The following is a 23,697-nucleotide window of genomic DNA, read 5'->3' on the forward strand; positions in this document are numbered from 1 at the left end:
CCCAAAAGTTTGGTTAGGGGAAAATTTATAGACCTGGTCACTTGAAACTTGGGCCTGACTATAGTTTGGAGATCCCTGATGTAGAATATAAAATCCATGGTAACAGAAAGTGGCCTTTTTGATTTCTAGTACTACACAATTTAACAGACTAACAGAGAAAGCTCTTCCAATAGAAAGTGGAAAAAAAAAAAAAGAAAGTGAATTACAGGCCGGGCACGGTGGCTCACACCTGTAATCCCAGCACTTTGGGAGGCCAAGGTGGGTTGATCATGAGGTCAGGAGTTCTAGACCAATCTGGTCAACATAGTGAAACCCCGTCTCTACTAAAAATACAAAAAAATTAGCCAGGAGTAGTGGTGTGCTCCTGTAATCCCAGCTACTCAGGAGGCTGAGGCAGGAGAATCACGTGAACCTGGGAGGTGGAGGTTGCAATGAGGTGAGATTGAGCCATTGCACTCCAGCCCTGGTGACAGTGCAAGATTCTATCTCAAAAAAAAAAAAAAAAAAAAGTGAATTACAAATACCTGGATGTATTCATTCATTAATTTCATGAACATATTCAGTCTATAGTGATCAACTGTTTACTGTGCTAGAAATGGGATATTATGGTGAACAAAGATCATCTGCCTTTAAGAACTCCAGAGACCTTAAATAGAAAGAGTTTTGATCTTTTTCTTTCCTCTTGAAGTCCAGGTATAGCTTAGTTACCTACAGTCCCCAACAAAAGAGCACTGCACATCTGAGGAAAGCTCTGTCATGAAAGCTGCAGACAGTAACAAACATAGATGACGCTGGGATGGAAGAAAACCTCCCCCAAATTGTACTTTTTATGCTCAGAGAGGTAACAGAAAGTGTTGCTTCCATAAAATGAAACAGGAATATTCAGAAAACAATAGAAAGCTCTTAGAGATTAAAATATGATGGAAGAAGTTACTATTCTATACAAGGGCTAGAAAATAAAGTTGAGAAATCTCTAAAAGGTTGGTTAAAAATGAAAAGACAAAATATAATAAAATTAGAGGACTAATTCAGGATTTTCCAACACCTGACTAATGGGAGCAAAGTAACAGAAAACAGAGAGGAGAAAACAATCAAAGAAATCATGCAAATAATGCAGAAACAATTCTGGAACTGGGAAACATGAGTGTCTATGTTGAAACAGCACACTGAGCACCTAGGGCAATAAAAGATAAAAAAAAAAAAGGAAGTCCACATTAAGGCACATCACGAGGAAGGTTCATAACACTGAGAACCAAACAGAAGATCCTGAACACCTCCACTGAAGAAAAATGGGTTATACATAAAGAATGTTACCAGAATGGCACCACCTTTCTCAGCAGCAACACTATTAGAAGTTTAAATGGAACAATGTCTTCAAAATTGAGAAGGAATATGATTTTCAACTCAGAAAATTATACACAGCCAAAGTATCAGTCAAAGGTGGGTATAAAAGAAAATCCCTGTCAAAATACAGGATCTCACATTTACCTCCCTTGTGTCCTTTTTCAGAAAGCTATTGGAGAATGTGCACCACCAAAATAAGGAAATAAATAGAGGAGGAGGAAGATGCTGGCTTCAGGAATAACGTATCACAACTAGAGACAGTCAAAGAGAATTCCTAGGATGAGAGGGTGTATCAGGACCAGACAGCCACCCCTCCAGAGGGAGAGCATAATGGAGGACTCAAGAGGATGTCTCCCAGAAAATAAAAATGCAGCTGAGGATTACTTGATGTTTGACAGCCTGGAACATAGTATCTAGGGGGTGCATTTATGTTTTTATCAAATGAGTCTAAGAAGAACTAGGAATAGTGACATAGAAAATCAAGCAAATGAAAACACGAGGCAAGTATTAACTTCAAGGGATTGTTTGATTTCGCTCAGCAATAAAAAATACGTAGATAGTCATAATAATGCATACTAATAGAAGACTTAACAAAAAAAGGAAGGATGGAAAGAAAAGAGTGGGGGTAGTTATTATAAGTTTTATAGTACAATGTGACTTTAAAAACCATATAATATCATTTTTGTTTTGTTTTGTTTGAGATGGAGTTTCATTCTTGTTGCCCAGGCTGGAGTGCAATGGCACAATCTCGGCTTCCTGCAATCCTTCGCCTCCTGGGTTCAAGTGATTCTCCTGCCTCAGCCTCCCAAGTATCTGGGATTTAAGGCACCTGCCACCATGCCTGGCCAATTTTTGTAATTTTAGTAGATACGAGGTTTCACCATGCTGGCCAGGCTGGTCTGGAACTCCTGACGGCAGGTGATTTGCTCCCCTCAGCCTCCCAAAGTACTGGGATTACAGGCATGAGCCACCAAGCTTGGTCTCATTTACTAGAATTTAAAAATTAGAAACAAAAGAGAAAAACAAGTAGCAGACAAGTACTAAATAAAAAATGGCAGCAATGGTATTATCAGTCACATTAGAATTTAAGGCAAAAAGCATCAATATGTATAAAGGAAACCAATATAAAATAATAAAAAGAACACTCAAGAAGATCTGACTATGTTGAACTTCTATGTACCTAAAAATATGGTTTGAAATATATGAATAAAAAATTGATAGACTTGAAAAACAAATTTGAAAAATTTGCAATCATTGGGAAAAATTTTAATGTATCTCTATTAGAAGCTGATAAATCGGCCAGGCACAGTGGCTCATGCCTATAATCCCAGCACTTTGGAAGTCCAAGGTGGGCAGGTCGCCTGAGCTCAGGAGTTTGAGACCACCCTGGGCAACATGGTGAAACCCTACCTCTACTAAAATGCAAAAAATTAGCTGGGCATGATGGCACACACCTATAGTCCCAGCTATGTGGGAGGCTGAGGCATGAGAATCACTTGAGCCTTGGAGGTGGAGGTTTCAGTGAGCCAAGATCATGCCATTGCACTCCAGCTTGTGCTACAGAGTGAGTTTCTGTCTCAAGAAAAAAATGTCGATAAGTCAAAACAGGCCAGAAAAATTAGTTAACAGATAAAAATATTTGAACAACAAATTAGCAAGCTTGATCTAACAGGTTTCTAAAGAACTGTGCATTAAAAAATAGACTATACATTCGTTCCAAGTATGCATGGTATATTTTAAAACATTCTGATTTACTGGGTCATAGAGGAACTCTATAAATTTCAAAGATGTGAAATCATACGTCACACAGATTCTTGGGTCACAATGCAATTAAATTAGAAATGAACAATTAAAACAGAAAAGAGGGTAAAGGCTTTTGGTAAATTTGAAAATGAACTAAATAACTCGGTTAAATAATAATAATGGAAATTATGAAATAACTAGAAGTTAATTGACAATGAAAGTATGTATATAGGAGCCAGGCGCTGTGGTGCGTGTCAGTCCCAGTTATTTGGAAGGCTGAAGTGGAAGGATTGCTTGATCCTAGGAGTTCAAGACCAGCTTGGGCAACATAGCGACATTCTGTCTCTAAAGAGGCAGAAAGAAAGACATAACTGCATTAAAAAGTCCATGAGATGCAGCTAAAGTAGTATTTTGAGGTAAATGTAAAGTCTTAAAGATTTAGAAAACATGAAAGATTTATAATAATAAAATTAAGCCCATCTTCACCATGTCTCTTCTGTCCACCTCTAAGGCTTCAATCACCTTTGTTTCCATTATTTACCCTCACTGCTCTAGAATCAATGGTCTTGGAATGCTCTTCCTTCATTATAATCTCATTTCTATTCAGTAATTCAATTTAGTGCTAATTCTCCCCAATTTCATGCACTAATCTCATGAGCTGAGTATCTTCTTCTAACACTCCCAGGACCTCCACACCTTAAATGAAACCTGTGCTCTCCCGACAGCACATCCAACCTCCTAATACTCCTCAGTAAAGATGGGTCCTTGCCCTGTTCTGATAGTGGCTGGACGGAGAGGGACTAGCATGTATTGAGCAACCACTATGTGCCAGACGCTTCATGGAGCAAGGCATTCCATCATGTTTAATCTCATTTAACCTTCCAAACAATCTTTCAAAGTAAACATTGTTGTTTTGCATTTTACAAAGGAGGAAACAGGTTCAAGATTACGTGACTTGCCAAGGACACACACAATGGCAGAGCTTTAATTGGACTCTAAATCTTGATCGACCTCACGGCATTTGCTCTTTTCACTGTGCCACGAGGGAGAAAAGGTACAACATTCTTTTCTATGGTCACTTGGTCACATCCTCAATTGCTGCTGTCTACTGACGTCTGAAAACTTCCTTATGAATTGGAGCACCTGGCTTAGCATTTACTCTCCAAACCAGAGACTAGACACGTAGCCACCATGGAAAAGTGCCTTTTACCAGGTGCTGAAAATTTATTTCTGTGTCAGGAAATGGCTGTAAAATATCAATAATCAAAAAAATATAAAAAGATTAAAAAATGTATTTCTGATTTTAACTACCAATCCTTTGAGTGCACCACTATCTGTTGTCAATATTCTTTCTGCTCTTTCTCCAGCCTCCTCCCACTCCCCATTCTTCACTCTGAGGCCTGCGTGAGTAATCATGCCAAAATGCATGGCCCAACCTCTGGCTGGCTCCCAAGCCCACTCTGCGTCACTGCTGCTCTCTGTGCCACAGCCACACCAACCTCCTTTCAGTCCTCAGATGCACCTCCCAAAAGGTTTAAAAAAAAAAAAAAAGAAAAAAGAAACAGGAGCTTGCTCGGTCACATAGTCAGGAGGGCAGAGCCGTGATCATAGCTCATTGCAGCCTTGAATTCCTGGGCTCAAGCAATCCTCCCACCTCAGCCTTCTGAGTAGCTAGGACTGCAGGATTGCACCACCATGCCAGGATAATTTTAAAAATATTTTTGGCCAGGCGCGGTGGCTCATGCCTGTAATTCCAGCATTTTGGGAGGCCAAGGCGGGTGATTCATGAGGTCAAGAGATTGAGACCATCCTGGTCAACATGGTGAAACCCTGTCTCTACTAAAAATACAAAAATTAGCTTGGCATGGCGGCACGCGCCTGTAGTCCCAGCTACTCAGGAGGCTGAGGCAGGAGAATTGCTTGAACACAGAAGGCGGAGGTTGTGGTGAGCCGAGATCACCCCATTGCACTCCAGCCTGGGTAATAAGAGCGAAACTCCGTCTCCAAAAAAAAAAAATATATATATATATATATATATGCATATATATATATATACATATATAAAAATATAAATAATATAGAAATAATTTTTATATAAATATTTTATATAAATAAATAAATAAAAAAATATATATTTTTTTGTAGAGATAGGGTCTTGCTATGTTGCTCAGGCTAGTCTTGAACTCCTGGTCTCAAGCAATCCTCCTACCTAGGCCTCTTAAAGTGCTGGGATTACATGCATGAGTCACTCTTCCAGAGCTCAAGGGGCTTTTTTGTGTGTGTCCATGCTCTTCCTTCTGCCTAGAGGCTTCTATTTCCTCTTAGCCTAGTTCACTGCCATTCATCCTTCTGATCTAGCACAGGTGTTACTTCCTCAAAGAAGCACCCCCACACCCCATTCCTGGCCCTAGGTTGTGTTCTTTGTTTCAGAGTCTTCACTTGTGATTGTACACGAATCACGCAGTAGCTATATTAACTAGAGTGATTTTATGATTAATGCCTACCTCCCCAACTAGACTGCAAACTCCATGAGTGCAGGGACAATGGCGCTTTTTTGCTAATGTCTCCAGGGCCCAGTACAGTGCCTAGGACTAAGTAGGTACTCAGTTTAAAATTGCTGAATGAATGAATATAGGACATGTATGTGGTAAAACTTGGTGGACAGTTGGATATATGGTATTTCTAGCCCAGGAGAAAGACTTGGGCTAAAAAATCAGATTTAAGAATTATTAGGGCCGGGCGAGGTGGCTCAAGCCTGTAATCCCAGCACTTTGGGAGGCCGAGGCGGGTGGATCACGAGGTCAAGAGATCGAGACCATCCTGGTCAACATGGTGAAACCCCATCTCTACTCAAAAAAAAAAAAAAAAAAAAAAAATTAGCTGGGCATGGTGGCGCTTGCCTGTAATCCCAGCTACTCAGGAGGCTGAGGCAGGAGAATTGCCTGAACCCAGGAGGCAGAGGTTGCGGTGAGCCGAGATTGCGCCATTGCACTCCAGCCTGGGTAACAAGAGTGAAACTCTGTCTCAAAAAAAAAAAAGAATTATTAGAACACAAGTGGTCACTGATGTTATCACCCAGAAAGGGTGAGAAAAATATAAAGAGCAGCTGGGCACGGTGGCTCATGCCTGTTATCCCAGCACTTTGGGAGGCCAAGGTGGGTGGATCTCATGAGGCTAGGAGTTCGAGACCAGCCTGGCCAAGACAATGAAACTCTCTCTTTACTAAAAATACAAAAGCCTGGTTCGGTGGCTCACACCTATAATCTCAGCACTTTGGGAGGCTGAGGTGAGTGGATCATGAGGCCAAGAGATCAAGACCACCCTGGCCAACATGCTAAAACCTTGTCTCTATTAAAAATACAAAAATCAGCCAGGTGTAGTGACAGGCACCTATACTCCCAGCTACTTGGGAGGCTGAGGCACAAGAATCACTTGAACCCAGGAGGTGGAGGTTGCAGTGAGCCAAGATTGTGCCACTGCACTCCAGGCTGGCAACAGAGTGAGACTCCATCTAAAAATAAATAAATAAATAAAAATACAAAAATTAGCCACGTGTGGTGGCATGTACCTGTAGTCCCAGTTACTTGGGAGGCTGAGGCACGAGAATTGCTTGACCCCGGGAGGCGGAGGTTGCAATGAACGGAGTTGTGCTACTGTACTCCAGCCTGGGTGACAGAGCAAGACTCTGTCTCAATAAATAAATAAATAAAATAAATTAATTAACAAAATAAAATAATAAAAAAATACAGTGAGAAGACAGTGAGAAAAATACAGGATCCAGCTCAGAGCCCTGGACATGTACCAGTCATTGGGTTTAAAGCCAAGCTCTTCTCAGTTCCCTGGCCAAAACTGTTCTTCCTCCTGTGCTCCCCATTTCTATAGGCCATGGCCACAGCATCATGCTTTCAATCATCCCGGCTGAAGACTTCCTACTTTTTCCTTCCCTCTTCCCTTTTTAGCCCCATATCCAATTAGTTACCAAGTCCTATTGGTCCTACCTCTGAAAATTGTCTCACAGCTGTTTTCTTCCCATCCCATAGCTGCTGCCCTATTCCAGAATTATTAATCTCTCTTTGATCCCATCACAATAGCCTACCAACTAATTTCCCTGTCTGTGACCCTCCATCCTTTCATTCTGTCCCCAGAGTTCTGTTTTATAAAACATGGATTGCTCATATCTTCAACCTGCTCAAAAGCTTTCGATGGCTCCCCATTGCATAAAGTGGTGGTCCCTAAGACTAGCTGAGTATGCATCACAATCAGCAGCGGAAGTTTGAAAAATATACTTCAGATGGGTGTGGTGGTGTGCACCTGCAGTCCCAGCTACTTGGGAGGCTGAGTTGGGAGGATTGCTTGAGTACAGGAGTTTGAGGCTGTAGTGAGCTACAATCATGCTATAGCACTCCAGCCTGTGCAACTGAGCAAGATCCTGTTTCAAATAAACAAATAAAACCAAAGCCAACCAAACAACCCCCACCCTAAATCTATACCTATGTGTGTGTGTGTGTCTGTGTGTGTATATATATATATATATATGTGTATATATATATACACATAGCTGGCACAGTCAAAGTGCTCAATAATTTCTCAGGTAGGCCTTCTCCAATGGTACTCTTTGGTAGCAACTTCGTGCAATTGTCAATCTTCATTTTACCCACAAAATTACCCTGAAATTTCAGGGTAATTCAGTGGATCTACCTATTGCTTGGATTTATTTATTGGATTTACAAATCCAATAAATGTATACTTTATTTTATTTTATTTTTTCTTTTTGTTGTCTTTGTAGACTTTATTTTCTAAGCTAGTGGTGAGAAAATAACCACTAGGGTGGAGGCTTGGATGGAGGCTTCAATCTGTCTTTCCACTTTTTGTCCCATAACATCTTTTCTCTACCATCTCTCTTGATGTCCCTCCATCACGCTGGACCACCCTATACTTTTCCATATTAACTTTTACTTACCCATTTCCTCTGCCTGGATTGCCCCTCCCATCCATCCCTGCAGAATGAAACTTTCACAAATACCTGGGCTTCTAGGCAGTGAGCCTGATCTCTCTTTTCTCTGTACTCTCAAAAGTAGTCCATACTTCCTCAGGAAGTCTTCCCAAATTATATGCTCTCATAGTTCCTGGTGTTTGGTCTTTTATGACAGTACTTAACATATTTAATGGTTATATATTTATCTGTGAGATTTTAAAAAAGTGTTTATCTCCTACTATACTGGAAGTGCCTTGAAGGCAAGAGCCATATCTGTTACCATGTACAGTTGATTCATAAAATGGTATTATTTGTCGATTGGATGAATTAACATTTCTGAAATTATTATATACTCTGCTTTGTAGCATGTGAAATAAATTGTATATATATTTGGATTCCCAAATAAGGAACAGGTTTCGTGTCTTTGCATCCCACCCCTACCCCTACCTAGTTTTGTGCTTCAGATACTGTGGGAGCTTAGATAAAACTGTCCCACTAGAACCCTAGAAGAATGAAACTCTATAAGAGCCAGGACTTGTCTTCTTCCTTACACTATCACCAGTGGTTAGAATAATGCTTGGTCCACGACATTTGCTCAGAAAATATTTGTTGAATGAAATGATTTAATAGTTAGATGAATCTTTTTCCTAGGGTACCCAGTACTGGCAACTTTACATAACTATCAATCTTCTTCATTATGTCTCCAAGCTTCTTTTATTCTTGAGATGTATTCCTGTTTGAGTGTGCTAAAATGCATCTGGAAGTGGGGTAAGTTTCTCCCTGATAATTTCTTTTCCTTTTCCATCATTCACCAAATATTTACTAAGCACCTTTCTCTCTCTCTTTCTCTTTCTGGCCAGGGGTGGTGGCTCATGCCTGTAATCTCAGCACTTTGGAAGGCTGAGGCGGGTCAGGAGATCGAGACCATCCTGGCTAACGTGGTGAAACCCTGCCTCTACTAAAGATACAAAAAATTAGCCGGGCATGGTGGCTCATGCCTATAGTCCCAGTTATTCAAAAGGCTGAGGCAGGAGAATAGGTTGAACCTGGGAGGCAGAGGTTGCAGTGAGCCAAGGTCATGACATTGCACTGCAGCCTGAGCAACAAGAGCAAAACTCTGTCAAAACAAAACAAAACAAAACAAAAAACAACAACAACAAAACCCTCACATTAGTTTCTAAATTCTGGAGAAAATCAAGTAGAGAGAAACAAATATGCTCCAAATGTTGTTCATGGGAGTATACTAAACTGTTGAAAGCTGTAAATAGCTCAAAAGAAAAGTTTTAAGACTCTGAAAAACAAAGGATCAGCAACATTTTAACCAAAAAGTCAAAAGATTAGTTCAGGCCATGCAGTTAATTCCTGTCCTGCTTGATATTCATGAACGTTTTAGCTCTCCATGAGTCCTCAAAGTTTTTTTTCTCTATTCTGATGTCACAATCTCCAAAGTTATCAGAAGCCTGCATTCAAGGACACCTGTTAGAGTTTAATAACTGATTATAAAACCACCTTCTAAAGAGAACCAAAGCAAGACAACAATTGTCTCTGGATGACAGAAAGTTTTAGGGCAGCCATAGTCAAAAACACAACTGACAGGGAAATTTGTCACCTCCGTGACACAAAATAATTTTAGCATATCATTTATTGTTGCTGATAATGTACACTAAGTTACATTAGAATTAAAAGTTTCTCATAATTTTGGAACACATACCAATAACATTTATACAAATATAGCTCAAAGAAACCAAACACCATTTCATGTTTGACAATGCTTCCTGTATAATTTTTTTTTTTTTTTTTTTTTTCTTTTGAGACAGATTCTCAGTCTGTCACCCAGGCTGGAGTACAGTGGCCTGATCTTGGCTCACTGCAACCTCCAACTCCATGGTTCAAGCAATTCTCCTGACTCAGCCTCAGGAATAGCTAGGATTACAGACGCACACAACCATGTCCAGGTAATTTGTGTATTTTTAGTAGAGACAGGGTTTCACCATGTTGGCCAGGCTGGTCTCCGTCTCCTGACCTCATGATCCTCCCACCTCAGCCTCCCAAAGTGCTGGAATGACAGGCATGAGCCACCATGCCTGGCCTATTTCTGGGTTCTCTATTCTGTTCCATTGATCTATGTGCCTATTTTTATGCCATTACCATGCTGTTTTGGTGATTATGGCCTTATCGTATAGTTTGAAATCAGTTAGTGTGATACCTCCAGATTTGTTCTTTTTGCTTAGCCTTGCTTTGGCTATGCAGGCTCTTTTTTGGTTCCACATAAATTTTAGAATTGTTTTTTCTAATTCTGGGAAGAATGATGGTGGTATTTTGATAGGGGTTGTGTTGAATTTGTAGATTGCTTTTAACAGTATGGTCATTTTCACAATGTTGATTCTACCCATCCATGAGCATGGGGTGTGTTTTCATTTATTTGTGTCATCTATGAATTCTTTCAGCAGTGTTTCATACTTTTCCTTGTAGAGGTCAACAAGGAGTTTAAAAGATATATGAATATAATACCTTAGTTTAAAAAAAGTTTTATCTCAGTTTTTTTTTCTTAAGCAAACCAAAAGTTAATAATAATATTTGGACTTTATGGTTTGTTCTGAACATCCCTCCTTCTTAAACAAGTCATTTTATTTTAGCACTAAAAATTTGCCATATAAGATTCTTTCTCATATAAAATGATTTCTCTTTAAGTTTTCTTACCACACACACACAAAATCTCTTTATTTTCATAACTTTCTTTGTATCTGTTTTTATTTCCTGGTTCCTTTTACCTTGTTTTATACATAACCTTTAAATAAGCTTTGAATTAGACAATTATTTTTCACCTTTTTTTTTAGTGAGAATATTTTCCTACAATATATGTTTGTTGGAAAATATTCAAATAATAAAATTACCTATTATTTAATTTAACTTTATTTCTAATTTATGACCAGTTTGTTTACAAGTATTTATTTCATTACATTTACCTAATTATTTTCATTGTTTACCCTAGATTATTTATGAAAACTGTGATAGTCATGATTTAAAGTTATGAAACTGCCATTGCAAAATTATAACTGAGACGGTAAAAAAAGATTTGATGCCGGGCGCGGTGGCTCAAGCCTGTAATCCCAGCACTTTGGGAGGCCGAGGCGGGTGGATCACGAGGTCGAGAGATCGAGACCATCCTGGTCAACATGGTGAAACCCCGTCTCTACTAAAAATACAAAAAAATCCGCTGGGCATGGTGGTGCATGCCTGTAATCCCAGCTGCTCAGGAGGCTGAGGCAGGAGAATTGCCTGAACCCAGGAGGCGGAGGTTGCGGTGAGCCGAGATCGCGCCATTGCACTCCAGCCTGGGTAACAAGAGCGAAACTCTGTCTCAAAAAAAAAAAAAAAAAAAGATTTGACCTAACTGACTTCATATTGCTGTTGACCTCCAAGCTGTCCTTGTTCATTCCTGGGCACAGGCCAAACTAACTTTGGGAGGAGTTTAGTTTACAGTTTAGCTTTGAAACAAAGATGATAACAGTCCTTTCCCAAAACAAACCTACTTATTTTCTGTGGACCAGACTGCCTAAAGCCACAAGATTAGAAGTTATTAAATTCAAAATGCAGCTATTTTTATTAAACCCGTATCAATGTCTCATTTATTAAAAAATACACAAGCAGGGGCCAGGCGCGGTGGCTCACGCCTATAATCCCAGCACTTTGGGAGGCCAAGGCTGGTGGATCACGAGGTCAAGAGATCGAGACCATCCTGGTCAACAAGGTAAAACCTCGTCTGTACTAAAAATACAAAAATAGCTGGGCATGGTGGTGTGCGCCTGTAGTTCCAGCTACTCGGGAGGCTGAGGCAGGAGAATTGCCTGAACCCAGGAGGCGGAGGTTGCGGTGAGCCGAGATCATGCCATTGCACTCCAGCCTGGGTAACAACAGCGAAACTCCGTCTCAAAAACAAAACAAAACCCGCAAGCATAGATCATTCTGTTTTGGCCTGGGTTTATAGTTTTGTAACCCCTATGCCAAATTTTGACGTCTTGCAGTATTTGGCAGGGACAAGTATGAAATTTGCTTGATTAATAAATGCAAATCAAAATGTGTGCTGGCAATTCTTAAGACAGTTCTAATAGTACCTTACCAGTAATTTTAAAGGTAGCTTATTTATTAAAGACTTTACTTATTACATAAACTTTAAAAAGCATTTGACTAGTCTTTTCTTTTTTAGTATCTGATTTAAGTGTTTTATTTTTCTTTAAGCCAATTAATTAGAGCTCTTTTATATATTTTTGGTAGTGAAACATTTTGTATGCAACAAATAAATACATATAAAGAGGTATTAGGCATGCTGATGAAAGTCCATTTTATAGATTTATAAAGATCACCCCCTTTTTCTTTTTTTTTTTTCCTATTTTAGACTTTCAAATTATTGATAACCAGTTTTACAACCCAAGGCAGTTGTCAGCTAAATAGCCTTAAATTTGCACATTAAAAGAAACAACTCAGGTGAAAATCAAATAGCAAAATTTATATCATGAGGTACAGAGAGAAAAAGTCTGGTGGTGCTAGAGGGAGACACTTTTATTTTTCTTTAAGCCAAATTAAACATAAAATTAAACTACACTCTGTCTTAAAAACCCAAGAGAAGTCTCTTTTGCAATAACTATTTTAATCCCCCCTGCCAAAAAAAAAAAAAACCAATCAGGTGAAAACAGTAATCAGATAACTGAGAAGAAAAAGAAAAAAAAAAACTTTTGTTAAAAAAAAAAAGACATGATCTTAGGAGAGAAAAACAACAATGAAAAACCAAAAACATGAAGGCCTTTCAAATACAAACATGCACACATGCACACATACACACACACATCTTGGGTGTGTTACCCTTTTAATTAAACTTTTAACCATGGAGCTCAATGGTTTAATTTATTTTCCTTTCACAATAAGGGCAACCTGGGCTTCTTGGAGAAATGGTTGATTTTAGAGCTAGGGCAAGGAAAGTACAAAATGAGTCTGGCACATTTCTTTTCTTTCTTTCTTTTTTTTTTTTTTTTTGAGATGGAGTTTTGATCTTGTTACCCAGGTTGGAGTGCAATGGCGTGATTTCGGCTCACCGCAACCTCCGCCTCCTGGGTTCAAGCAATTCTCCCGCCTCAGCCTCCCGTGTAGCTGGGACTATAGGCGCGTGCCACCATGCCCAGCTAATTTTTGTATTTTTAGCAGAGACAGGGTTTCACCATGTTGACCAGGATAGTCTTGATCTCTTGACCTCGTGATCCACCCGCCTCGGCCTCCCAAAGTGCTGGGATTAGAGGCGTGAGCCACCGTGCCTGGCTGAGTCTGGCACATTTCAAAAGACTTAGGAGTCAGCCAGATGTGGTGGCTCATACCTGTAATTCCAGCACATTGGACGAGGAGATCGCTGGAGGCCAGGAGTTTGAGGCCCTGTCTCTCCAAAAATAAATAAATACATAAATTAGTACAGAGAGAAGGTGTGTACCTGTAGTCCTAGCTGCTTGGAAGATTGAGGCTGGAGAATCACTTGAGCCCAGGAGTTCAAGGCTGCAATGAGCTATGAGTGACAGAGTGAGACCCTGTCTCTTAAAACACACACGCGCGCACACACACACACACACACACACACACACAGACACGACAGAGGAGTCAACCTGAAAGTACTCTTCCATGGCCAAAGCTGGAATAATTTGAGGAACAAAATAAGTAGCATAGTATTGTTACAGGAAAGGGGTCTGGACGCAGACCCCAAGAGAGGGTTTGTGGATTTTGAGCAAGAAAGCATTCAGGGTGAGTCCACGGTGCAAAGTAAGAGCATGTTTATTAATAAAGTGAAGGAATAAAAGAATGGCTACTCCATAGACAGAGCTGCTGATTGCTCATTTTATGGTCATTTATTGATAATATGCTAAGCAAGGGGTAGATTATTCATGCCTCCCCTTTTTAGACCATATAAGGAAACTTCCTAATGTTGCCATGGCGTTTGTAAACTATCAACGCACTGGGTGGGAGTATAGCAGTGAGGATGACCAGAGGTCACTCTTGTCACCATTTTGGTTTTGGTGGGTTTTGGCTGGCTCCTTTACTGCAACCTGTTTTATCAGCAAGGTCTTTATGACCTGTATTTTGTGCTGACTTCCTATCTTGTCCTGTGACTTAGAATGCCTTAACCATCTGGGAATGCAACCCAGTAGGTTTCAGTCTCATTTTACCCAGCTCCTATTTAAGATGGAGTTGCTCTGTTTCACACACCTCTGACAATATTAGATTATAATCCAATGTATAAAACATGTAAAAATATCTTATATTAGATATAATCCAATGTGTAAAATATACCTGTATCCATACTGATATAAACAAATGATTGACTAAATAACCAGACAGTGGAGTAGAAACAAATCTTTACAGAAGACTTCAACTTCCAAATTTTAAATAATATATGTAGATACTTTTTCTTGCAGGAGGTAGTGCTTAAACACTTTTTTTTTTTTTTGAGACGGAGTTTCGCTCTTGTTACCCAGGCTGGAGTGCAATGGCGCGATCTCGGCTCACCGCAACCTCCGCCTCCTGGGTTCAGGCAATTCTCCTGCCTCAGCCTCCTGAGTGGCTGGGATTACAGGCACACGCCACCATGCCCAGCTAATTTTTAGTATTTTTAGTAGAGACGGGGTTTCATCATGTTGACCAGGATGGTCTCGATCTCTTGACCTTGTGATCCACCCGCCTCGGCCTCCCAAAGTGCTGGGATTACAGGCTTGAGCCACCGCGCCCAGCGCTTAAACACTTTTAAGGGTAGGCTGGATTTAGGAACTCTCTTCCAAAGAATAGATTATAGAAAGGGAAAAATATTAACTTTACAGTGGAGAAACTTGGCAACCACTCTTTTACACAAGTGCTCAAAATTAATATCACCAGTTTGATATATGGATATCATGTGCCCCGATATGACATGATGAGAGGGCACTTTGCCTCTGTGGTATTCTTTTAAAAATATCCATGACGGGCCTGGCACAGTACTCAAGCCTGTAATCCCAGTACTTTGGGAGGCTGAGGTGGGCGAATTAATTGAAGCCAGAAGTCTGAGACCAGCCTGGCCAACGTAGTGAAACCCTGTCTCTGTTAAAAATACAAAAATTAGCCAGGTATGGTGGAGTGTGCCTGTAATCCTGGCTACTGGGGAGGCTGAGGCAGGAAAATCCTTCGAACCCAGAAGGCGGAGGTTGCAGGAGCCAAGATGACACCACTGCACTCCAGCCTGGGCGACAGAGTGAGACTTTCTTAAAACACAAACAAACAAACACCCCTATGACTAAGTCGAATCATGATACCAGCATCAGACAAGCCCAAACTGAGGGACATTCTACAAAATACCTGACCTATTTTCCTGAAAACTGTCAAGGTCATGAAACACAATGAAAGATTGAGAAACTGTCACTAACCAGAGAATGCTAATAAGATATGACAAAGAAATGCAATGCGGTATACAGGATTGGATCATAGAACAGAAAAAGGGTATTAGTGGGAAAATCTGAGATTTGAATAAAGTCTGGAGTATAGTTAATCATAATGTGACAATATTGGTTTCTCAGTTTTGATAAATATCACATAGAAATGTAGGATGATAATATTAGGGAAAACTGAAACTGGGTGAAGGATATCCAGGAACTCTCTATACTATTTTTGCAACTTTTCTGTAAATCTAAAATTATTGCAAAATAAAAAACTTTTTAAATAAAAAGAAAATGAATAAGAGAATGGTAAAACAGTTTTAAAGCAACAAATTGAACAACTTAGATAAAAACGGCCAAACTCCTTGAAAGACATAAACTACTAAAACACAGGCAAAATGAATAGACAACCCAAATACCTCTATATCTATTAAAGTAATTGAATTTGTAGCCAAAAATCTTCCCACAAAGAAAACTCCAGGTTCAGATGACTTCAGTGGTAAGTTCTACCAAACATTTAAGAAAGAAATAATGCCAATTCTACACAAATACTCCCCCAAAATTGAAGAGAAATGAATGAATAGTTCCCCAATGATTCTTAAAGGTCAGCATTATTCAGATACCAGAATCATACAAAGATAGTACAAGAAAACTAACGACCAATTCCTCTCATGAACATAAATGCAGCAAATAGAAATTTAACAATGTATTAAAAGGATAATATATCATGAACAAATTTATCTCACGAACACATAATTGGTTTAACATTCAAAAACAATCAATGTGGTCAGGTGTGGTGGCGCATGCCTGTAATCCTAGTACTTTGAGAGGCCTAGGTGGGTAGATCACCTGAGGTCAGCAGTTCAAGACAGCCTGGCCAACATGGTGAAACCCTGTCTCTACTGAAAATACAAAAAATTTTCCAGGTGTGGTGGCAGGTGCCTGTAACCCCAGCGACTCAGGAAGCTGAGGCAGGAGAGTCACTTGAACCCTGGAGGTGGAGGTTGCAGTGAGCCAAGATCACATCATTGAACTCCAGCCTGGGCGACTAGAGCAACACTGTCTTAAAAAAACAAAACAAAACAAAACAAAAACAATCAATGTAATTCACCATAGTGACACGCTTAAAAAATAAAAATTATTATTATTATTTTATTTGAGACAGAGTCACCCTCTGCCTGCCAGGCTGGAATGCAGTGATGCAATCTTGGCTTACTGCAACCTCTGCCTCCAGGGTTCAAGCATTTCTCCTGCCTCAGCCTTCCAAGTAGCTAGGGCTACAGGCATGTGCCACCATGTCTGGCTAATTTTTTTGTATACTTCTAGTAGAGACAGCATTTTGCCATGTTGACCAGGCTGGTCTTGAATTCCTGACCTCAAGTGATCTGCCTGCTTCAGCCTCCCAAAGTGTTGGGATTACAGGCATGAGCCACCATATCCAGGCACCCCCCCAAAAATTATATTAACAGATACAGTAAAAGCATTTAACACAATCCAATATTCAATCCTGACTTTAAAAATTTCAGCAAATTAGAAATAGAAGGGAACATCCATGAAAGTGCACTTAGGAGAAAACTGTAGCCAGCATTATACATAATGGTGAAATACTGAATGCTTTTTCCCTATGATCAAGACTATGACAAGGATGTCTGCCTTCACCACTTCTCTTTGCCATTATGCTGATGGATGGCCATTGCAATTAGGCAAGAAAAAAAAAAAGGTATACAAATTGGAAAGAAATAAGTAAAACTGTTTTTTTTTTTTTTTTTTGAGTTCTACTGCTTAAGAAGTAAAACTTAAAAGTGTTTTTACTCACAGATGGCATGATTAGCTATATAGAAAATAAAATGGAATCTGCAAAAAAGCTCTATAACTTATAATGGAGTTTGACAAGTTTGTAGGATACAAAATCAATAACAAAAATCAATTGTATTTTTAACAATAAGCAATCAAAAATTTAAATTTTATTTTTTTATTTTTAAATTTTATTTTTTAATTTAATCGAGATGGAGTTTTGCTGTGTTGCCCAGGCTGGTCTCAAACTCCTGGCATCAAGTGATTCTCCCACCTCAGCCTCCCAAAGTGCTGGGATTACAGGTGTGAGCCACCATGCCCAGCCAGAAATTTAAATGCTAAAAGACAATACCATTTTTTAGTTTTTATTTATTTTTCTAAAATTATTTACTTAATTATTTATTTTTACAATTTTTTGAAATAATTTCTTTTTTTCTAGTCTAGCAGGAAATTTCAGGCAATATCATCTATGATAGTATCAGCAAATATGAAATTCTTAGGGATAAATCTGACAAAATATGTGAAATACCTATACACTAAAAATTATAAAACACTACTGAGAGAAATTAAAGAAGACCTAAATAAATGAAGAGATATATTTTGTTTATGAGATGGAAGACTCAATATTGTTAAGAAGTCAGTTATTCACAATTTGATCTATAGATTCAATGCATTTCCAATAAAAAATTCCACCAGGAGCCATGAGGTGGAAAGAAGAAATATTGAGACAATTCACATTCTCCTGTCCCTCTAGTTATCAGCAAAGCAACTCAGAGAGCTAAACTTCTACCACAACTCAGCAGCAAGAAGGTGGCCACCACGCCTGACCACATTGATTGTTTTTGAATGTTAAACCAATTATGTGTTCGTGAGATAAATTTGTTCATGATATATTACCCTTTTAATACATTGTTGGATTTCTATTTGCTGCATTATGTTCATGAGGGGAATTGGTCGTTAGTTTTCTTATACCATCTTTGTATGATTCTGGTATCTGGTTAATGCTGAAGCAAATATGGGACTCCACCAGCTTTCTATTAAGCTACATAGTAAGAGATTACAAAAGTGTTAAAACAATGACACTCTTCTCACTAAATTGTTCTTGTTTTGGAAAATATATTTTCCATAGGTTATTTATATTAACATTTAATGGGTTCATTACTGTTTTCAAATGAATTAATAAATGTTCAAAAAATTCTCACTTAATTACTAATTTGGTAAATATTGGTAGATGCAATTTGCATAAACAAAAGCTCTTTGGAGGGTCTTCAATAATTTTTAAAATGTAAAGAAAGCCTGAGACCAAAAAGTTTGAGAACTACTACTCTAAGTGGATTCCTCAGGAAAAGCTCATTTGCATGCTTTTTGCTAGTGGCTTTATATCTGAACACAATATAAGGGGATATAAATTTCTTGGATCATAGTTTCTTTCTGTGAAAATCTGGAAAATGTTGTTTCATTGTTATCTAGCATAGAATGCTTCTGTGGAGAAATCTGGTGCCAATCTTATTCTCTCTCTCTCTCTCTCTCTTTCTCTTTTTGTTTGTTAGTTTGAGGCGGTGTCTTGCTCCCTCAACCAGGCTGGAGTGCAGCATGAACACGGCTCAGGGCAGCCTCCATGCTTCAGCCTCCCTAGTAGCTGGGACTACAGGCACCCGCCATCACACCGGCTATTTTTTTTTTTTTTTTTTTTTTTTTAAGACGAAGTCTCGCTCTGTTACCCAGGCCGGAGTGCACTGGCCGGATCTTGGTTCACTGCAACCTCCCCCTCCTGGGTTCAAGTGATTCTCCTGCCTCAGTCTCTCTAGTAGCTGGGACTACAGGCGCCTACCATCACGCCCGACTAATTTTTGTATTTTTAGTAGAGAAGGCGTTTCGCCGTGTTGGCCAGGCTGGTCTCAAACTCCTGACCTCAGGTGATCCACCCGCCTGAGCCTCCCAAAGTGCTGGGATTACAGGCGAGAGCCACGGCGCCTGGCCTTATGACCAAATTTTATAACGCGTTCTCATCGTTTGCTGGAACGCTAATTAGGTTTTATTTTCACCTTTTTGTTTCCACAGTAACATGTATGGGATTAGTTTATAGTGTTTATTTTTCCTCAATCTTCTAAGTGAGGCGAATTTTCCTGGGCTGCTAGGAAAAGGCTCCTACACCCCTCTCCTGCCACCGCCAGCCGCTCCTCGCCCAGCGAACGCCTCTGCGGGCCCCGCCCACGCCACGGAGCCACGCCCATTCTTTCCGCGCCCCGCCAGGCCCCGCCCTCATCTCGCACACCGCCGCCGCGGCGCCCACCCTCTTGCCTCACCCGGGTGCCAGGCCAGCTGTTGATTTTCCCGCCATTTCCAGCTCTTCGTGAGGAGAACTGGATGATTTCCTGAGGTCTGAGGACTTCTGGAATCACCGCGGCGAAGCGGGTAGGTAGCGTAGCCAGAGAAACAACTGGGAAATTTGAGACAGCTGAGTCCCCATCGCCTCTAAAAAGCAGGCGAGTTTTGCCCTCGGGGTCGCCTTAGTCACCCTCTTAACTGCCTTTTTTATGTTGGGTTCATCCAGTCCACTCAGGGGATGACACAGTTGCTGCCCTTCAGCAAACCGGAGCATACAGAACGGGACTCACCTGCTGGTGAAGTGAGCGTACCGTGAGGAGGACTCCGAAGCTCGTGGCATTGTGGGATGCGTTTGCGTTGAGCTGTTTATTCAGTAATTTTTTTTTTTTTTTTAATCGTAAATCTTGCCTTATGTGGCAAAATACGTTAAAGTGTGGTGCAAACTAGCCTTCATTCATTTAACGGACATCTCCACAAATGACTAGAAAAAAAAATTGAAGGAAAAGACTAGTGGAGAAAAAAAAATTATCTTCTGTTTTGATTATTTTCCCAATTTAATTTTAAGGTAAGCCAAACTAATGAAGATTATACTCTTAAATAGCATATTTATTAAAGTGATTCTCCTGCCTCAGCCTCCCGAGTTGCTGGGATTACAGGCACATGCCACCATGCCCGGCTAATGTTACATTTTTAGTAGAGACGGGGTTTCTCCATGTTGGTCCGGCTGGTCTTAAACTCCCGACCTCGGGTGATCCGCCTGCCTCGGCCTCCCACAGTGCTGGGATTACAGGCGTGAGCTACCGCACCTGGCTGGCTCTGTATTTTTGATATGTCAATTTCCTCATTTAAAAATCTTACGAAGTTTGTCTCCCTCCGCTGTTACACACACACACACGCACGCACGCACGCACACCCTATGAAAAGGCCAGGTGCAGTGGCTGCCACCTGTAATCCCAGCACTTTGGGAGGCCGAGGTGGGAGGATCACTTGAGCCCATGAGTTCCAGACCAACCTGCATAATACACAGAGGCCCTGTCGCTCCAAAAAAAAAAAAAAAAAAAAAAAAGAGCCAGGCATGGTGGTGGGCGCCTGTAGTCCCAACTACTCCAGAGGCTGAGGTGGCAGGATCACTTGAGTCCAGGAGTTCCAGGCTGCAATGAGCCCTGATCTGCCACTGTGTTCCAGCCTGGAGACAGAGCCAGACACTGCCTCCTAGTAATCATCATCATCATCATCATCATCCCACAAGAAAAGTATCTTACAAAGTCACATTTACTCAGGTATTTAATAAAGTATATTAAACTGATATTGGTAGAAAATACAGGATATATGGTTACCATGTCTAACACAAAAGCTATTTAATGTGGGAGCAAGAACTTTACATAGGGAATCAGGAGACGACTAACTAAAGATGGAGCTTTGGACAAGTCATTTAATTTCGCTGAATATCAAGTACCTCTTTTGAAAAATGGTGGGACTGAACAAAACATTAAGTGATTTTTTCAAGGCTCCTTTCAGGTCTACGATTCTGAGTTTCTGTAGAGTAGAAGGAAAGTATACAAGCTAAGACCATGCTATCATTCATCAGCCCTGTTTCCCTTAGATAAAATGTGTCCCAAGTGGCTAGTATGTGATCTTCTCTATCTGGTTCACTACCTCTTCTTGGCTCCACTTTCACTATATCACAGTAAATTGTTAAAGTAGAAATGGATGGGTCGTGTGTGTGTGTGTGTGTGTGTTACACACACACACACACACATATATATATTTGAGACAGAGTCTAGCTCTGTCACTCAGGCTGGAGTGCAGTGCTGCGATTTTGGCTCAGTGCAACCTCCATCTCCTGGGTTTAAGCTATTCTTCTGCCTCAGCCTTCCAAGTAGCTGGGATTACAGGAGTGTGCCACTATACTCAGCTAACTTTCGTATTTTTAGTAGAGATGGGGTTTCACCATGTTGACCAGGATGGCCTTGAACTCTTGACTTCAGGTGATCTGCCCGCCTCAGCCTCCCAAAGTGCTGGGATTACAGGTGTAAGCCACTGTGACTGGCCAGGATTGTATTTTCTAATTAAAAATTGGCACATGTATTAATTCAGGAAACGGGGGGGGGAGGCAAAACACACATACACACAAATACTCATAATCTTACCACTCAAAAAAAAAAATCTCACCACTGTCCTATTACTTTTCTGAATGTGTGTGGATATGTATACATACATATATATGTATATATGTATATGTACATATACATATCCATGCACATTTATATATAAAATGTTATAACAGTCTGCTGTTATAAAAAAAGCAGTTGGCTTTTTTCATTTTATAGGTACATGCATTTCCAACTGGAATACCCACAATGATATGTCCACATCCCAAAAAGCTATCAGAAGCTAAGCAAGCACGGCTACATAGATTTTGGAATAGCTATACTTATGTTATACCCTAGGTTATTCTTACTCTTTCTCTTTACTCCAGAATGGATTGGTTTCACTGCAACCAGTGCTTCCGAAAAGATGGAGCCCATTTCTTTGTCACCAGCTGCGGCCATATTTTCTGTAAAAAGTGTGTGACTCTGGGTGAGTGACTCAACTGTTTTCAGATTCAAGGAAAAATGTTTTCATGTAAGGATTAGCCATTTCTGTGTGTGACTTAGAATAAAAATCACTTATTAGGTCAATGGTGATACAGATACTATAGGAAACTGTCAATTTTAGAAATTGAAGGAATCCATTAATAAAGAATGGTGCTAAATTATTTAGCAAATCTATTACTTGAGGACCAAAATGTACTCATTAGTGTTTTGACGTCTGGCAGGAAAGGCCACAAGGCATCAGACTCTTCAGGGAAAAGAGAATAAGTATAATGGATAGGAATAGAGGAAAGTTTGGCTGATAGAAGAGCCATTTCTTTTCTTTTCTTTTTTTCTTTTGGAGATGGAGTCTTGCTCTGTCACCAGGCTGGAGTGCAGCGGCACAATCTCAGCTCACTACAACCTCTGCCTCCTGGGTTCAAGCGATTCTCCTGGCTCAGCCTCTTGAATAGTGGGATTACAGGTGCGCGCCACCATGCTCGGCTAATTTTTGTATTTTTAGTAGAGACGGACTTTCACCATGTTGGCCAGGCTGGTCTCAAACTACTGACCCCGTGATCTGCCCACCTCAGTCTCCCAAAGTGCTGGGGTTACAGGCGTGAGCCGCTGTGCCCAGCCTAGAAGAGCCATTTCTAAAGGGGAAGTGGTCTAGTCTGTGACATCAGTTTGATTTGAAATGATGATACCTTTGCAGCTTAAAAAGCAGTTTCATATGTACCATTTTATGTAATCCTCACCACAAGTCCAGGTGGTAATTATTAGTAGAACCATTTTGCAAATGAGGAGACTGGCTCAGAGAGGATAACTGATATGAGCAAGTTCTCATTGCTATTAAGTCTTAGAAAGGAGACTTAGGCCGGGCTCAGTGGCTCAAGCCTGTAATCCCAGCACTTTGGGAGGCCGAGGCGGGAGCCTGAGGCAGGAGAATTGCCTGAACCCAGGAGGCGGAGGTTGTGGTGAGCCGAGACCGCGCCATTGCACTCCAGCCTGGGTAACGAGAGCGAAACTCCGTCTCAAAAAAAAAAGAAAGGAGACTTAAATTTAAGTTTTTTTGTTTGTTTGTTTGTTTTAATGCTGCAATACTTACAAGGCATGTAAATCCCCAGAAGAGGGACTTGGGGTAGGGTGCTTTGATCATGGAAGAGTGATCACTTCACAGAAAGAGAGATGCTTAAATAGGATTTTGAATGATAAACCAGAGTTTGCCAAGTGGATAAAGCAGGGAAGATTTATTCTAGTTTAAGAGAACAGCATGTTTAAAGACATATTACATCATTAAACCATATTGCAGGGAACTACACATAGTTGGGATTGGTACAGCATAAGCAGTAATGTAAGAAGTGGTGAGATAAGGCTAGTAAAGTAGGCAGTGTCCAGATGATGGAAAGCTCTATACACTGGGCTAAAGAGCCTGAAATTCATCCTGCAAGTGATGGAGACCTGTGGAAGTTTTTGTTTTGTTTTGTTTTGTTTTTGAGAC

The 23,697-nt window shown here is 40.3% G+C and overlaps 2 protein-coding genes across 2 annotated transcripts in view; one reads left to right on the plus strand and one right to left on the minus strand.

Moving 5' to 3' along the window:
- The window catches only part of LOC101027939 (myosin-6), a 251,421-nt gene that overhangs the window by 53,413 nt on the left and 174,311 nt on the right, over window positions 1–23,697 (minus strand). The gene's annotated exons all lie outside the window — the stretch shown is intronic.
- RNF212B (ring finger protein 212B) overlaps window positions 19,585–23,697 on the plus strand; it is a 41,684-nt gene continuing 37,571 nt past the window's right edge. The window contains exons 1-3 of the mRNA XM_074393228.1: window positions 19,585–19,710; window positions 19,850–20,188; window positions 22,103–22,203. Of these exons, the coding sequence (XP_074249329.1) occupies window positions 22,104–22,203 (100 nt within the window). The 5' untranslated portion in view covers window positions 19,585–19,710; window positions 19,850–20,188; window position 22,103. The remainder of the gene's footprint in view (window positions 19,711–19,849; window positions 20,189–22,102; window positions 22,204–23,697) is intronic.

Source organism: Saimiri boliviensis, chromosome 2 (assembly GCF_048565385.1).
Source record: "Saimiri boliviensis isolate mSaiBol1 chromosome 2, mSaiBol1.pri, whole genome shotgun sequence".
Classification (NCBI taxonomy): Eukaryota; Metazoa; Chordata; class Mammalia; order Primates; family Cebidae; genus Saimiri; species Saimiri boliviensis.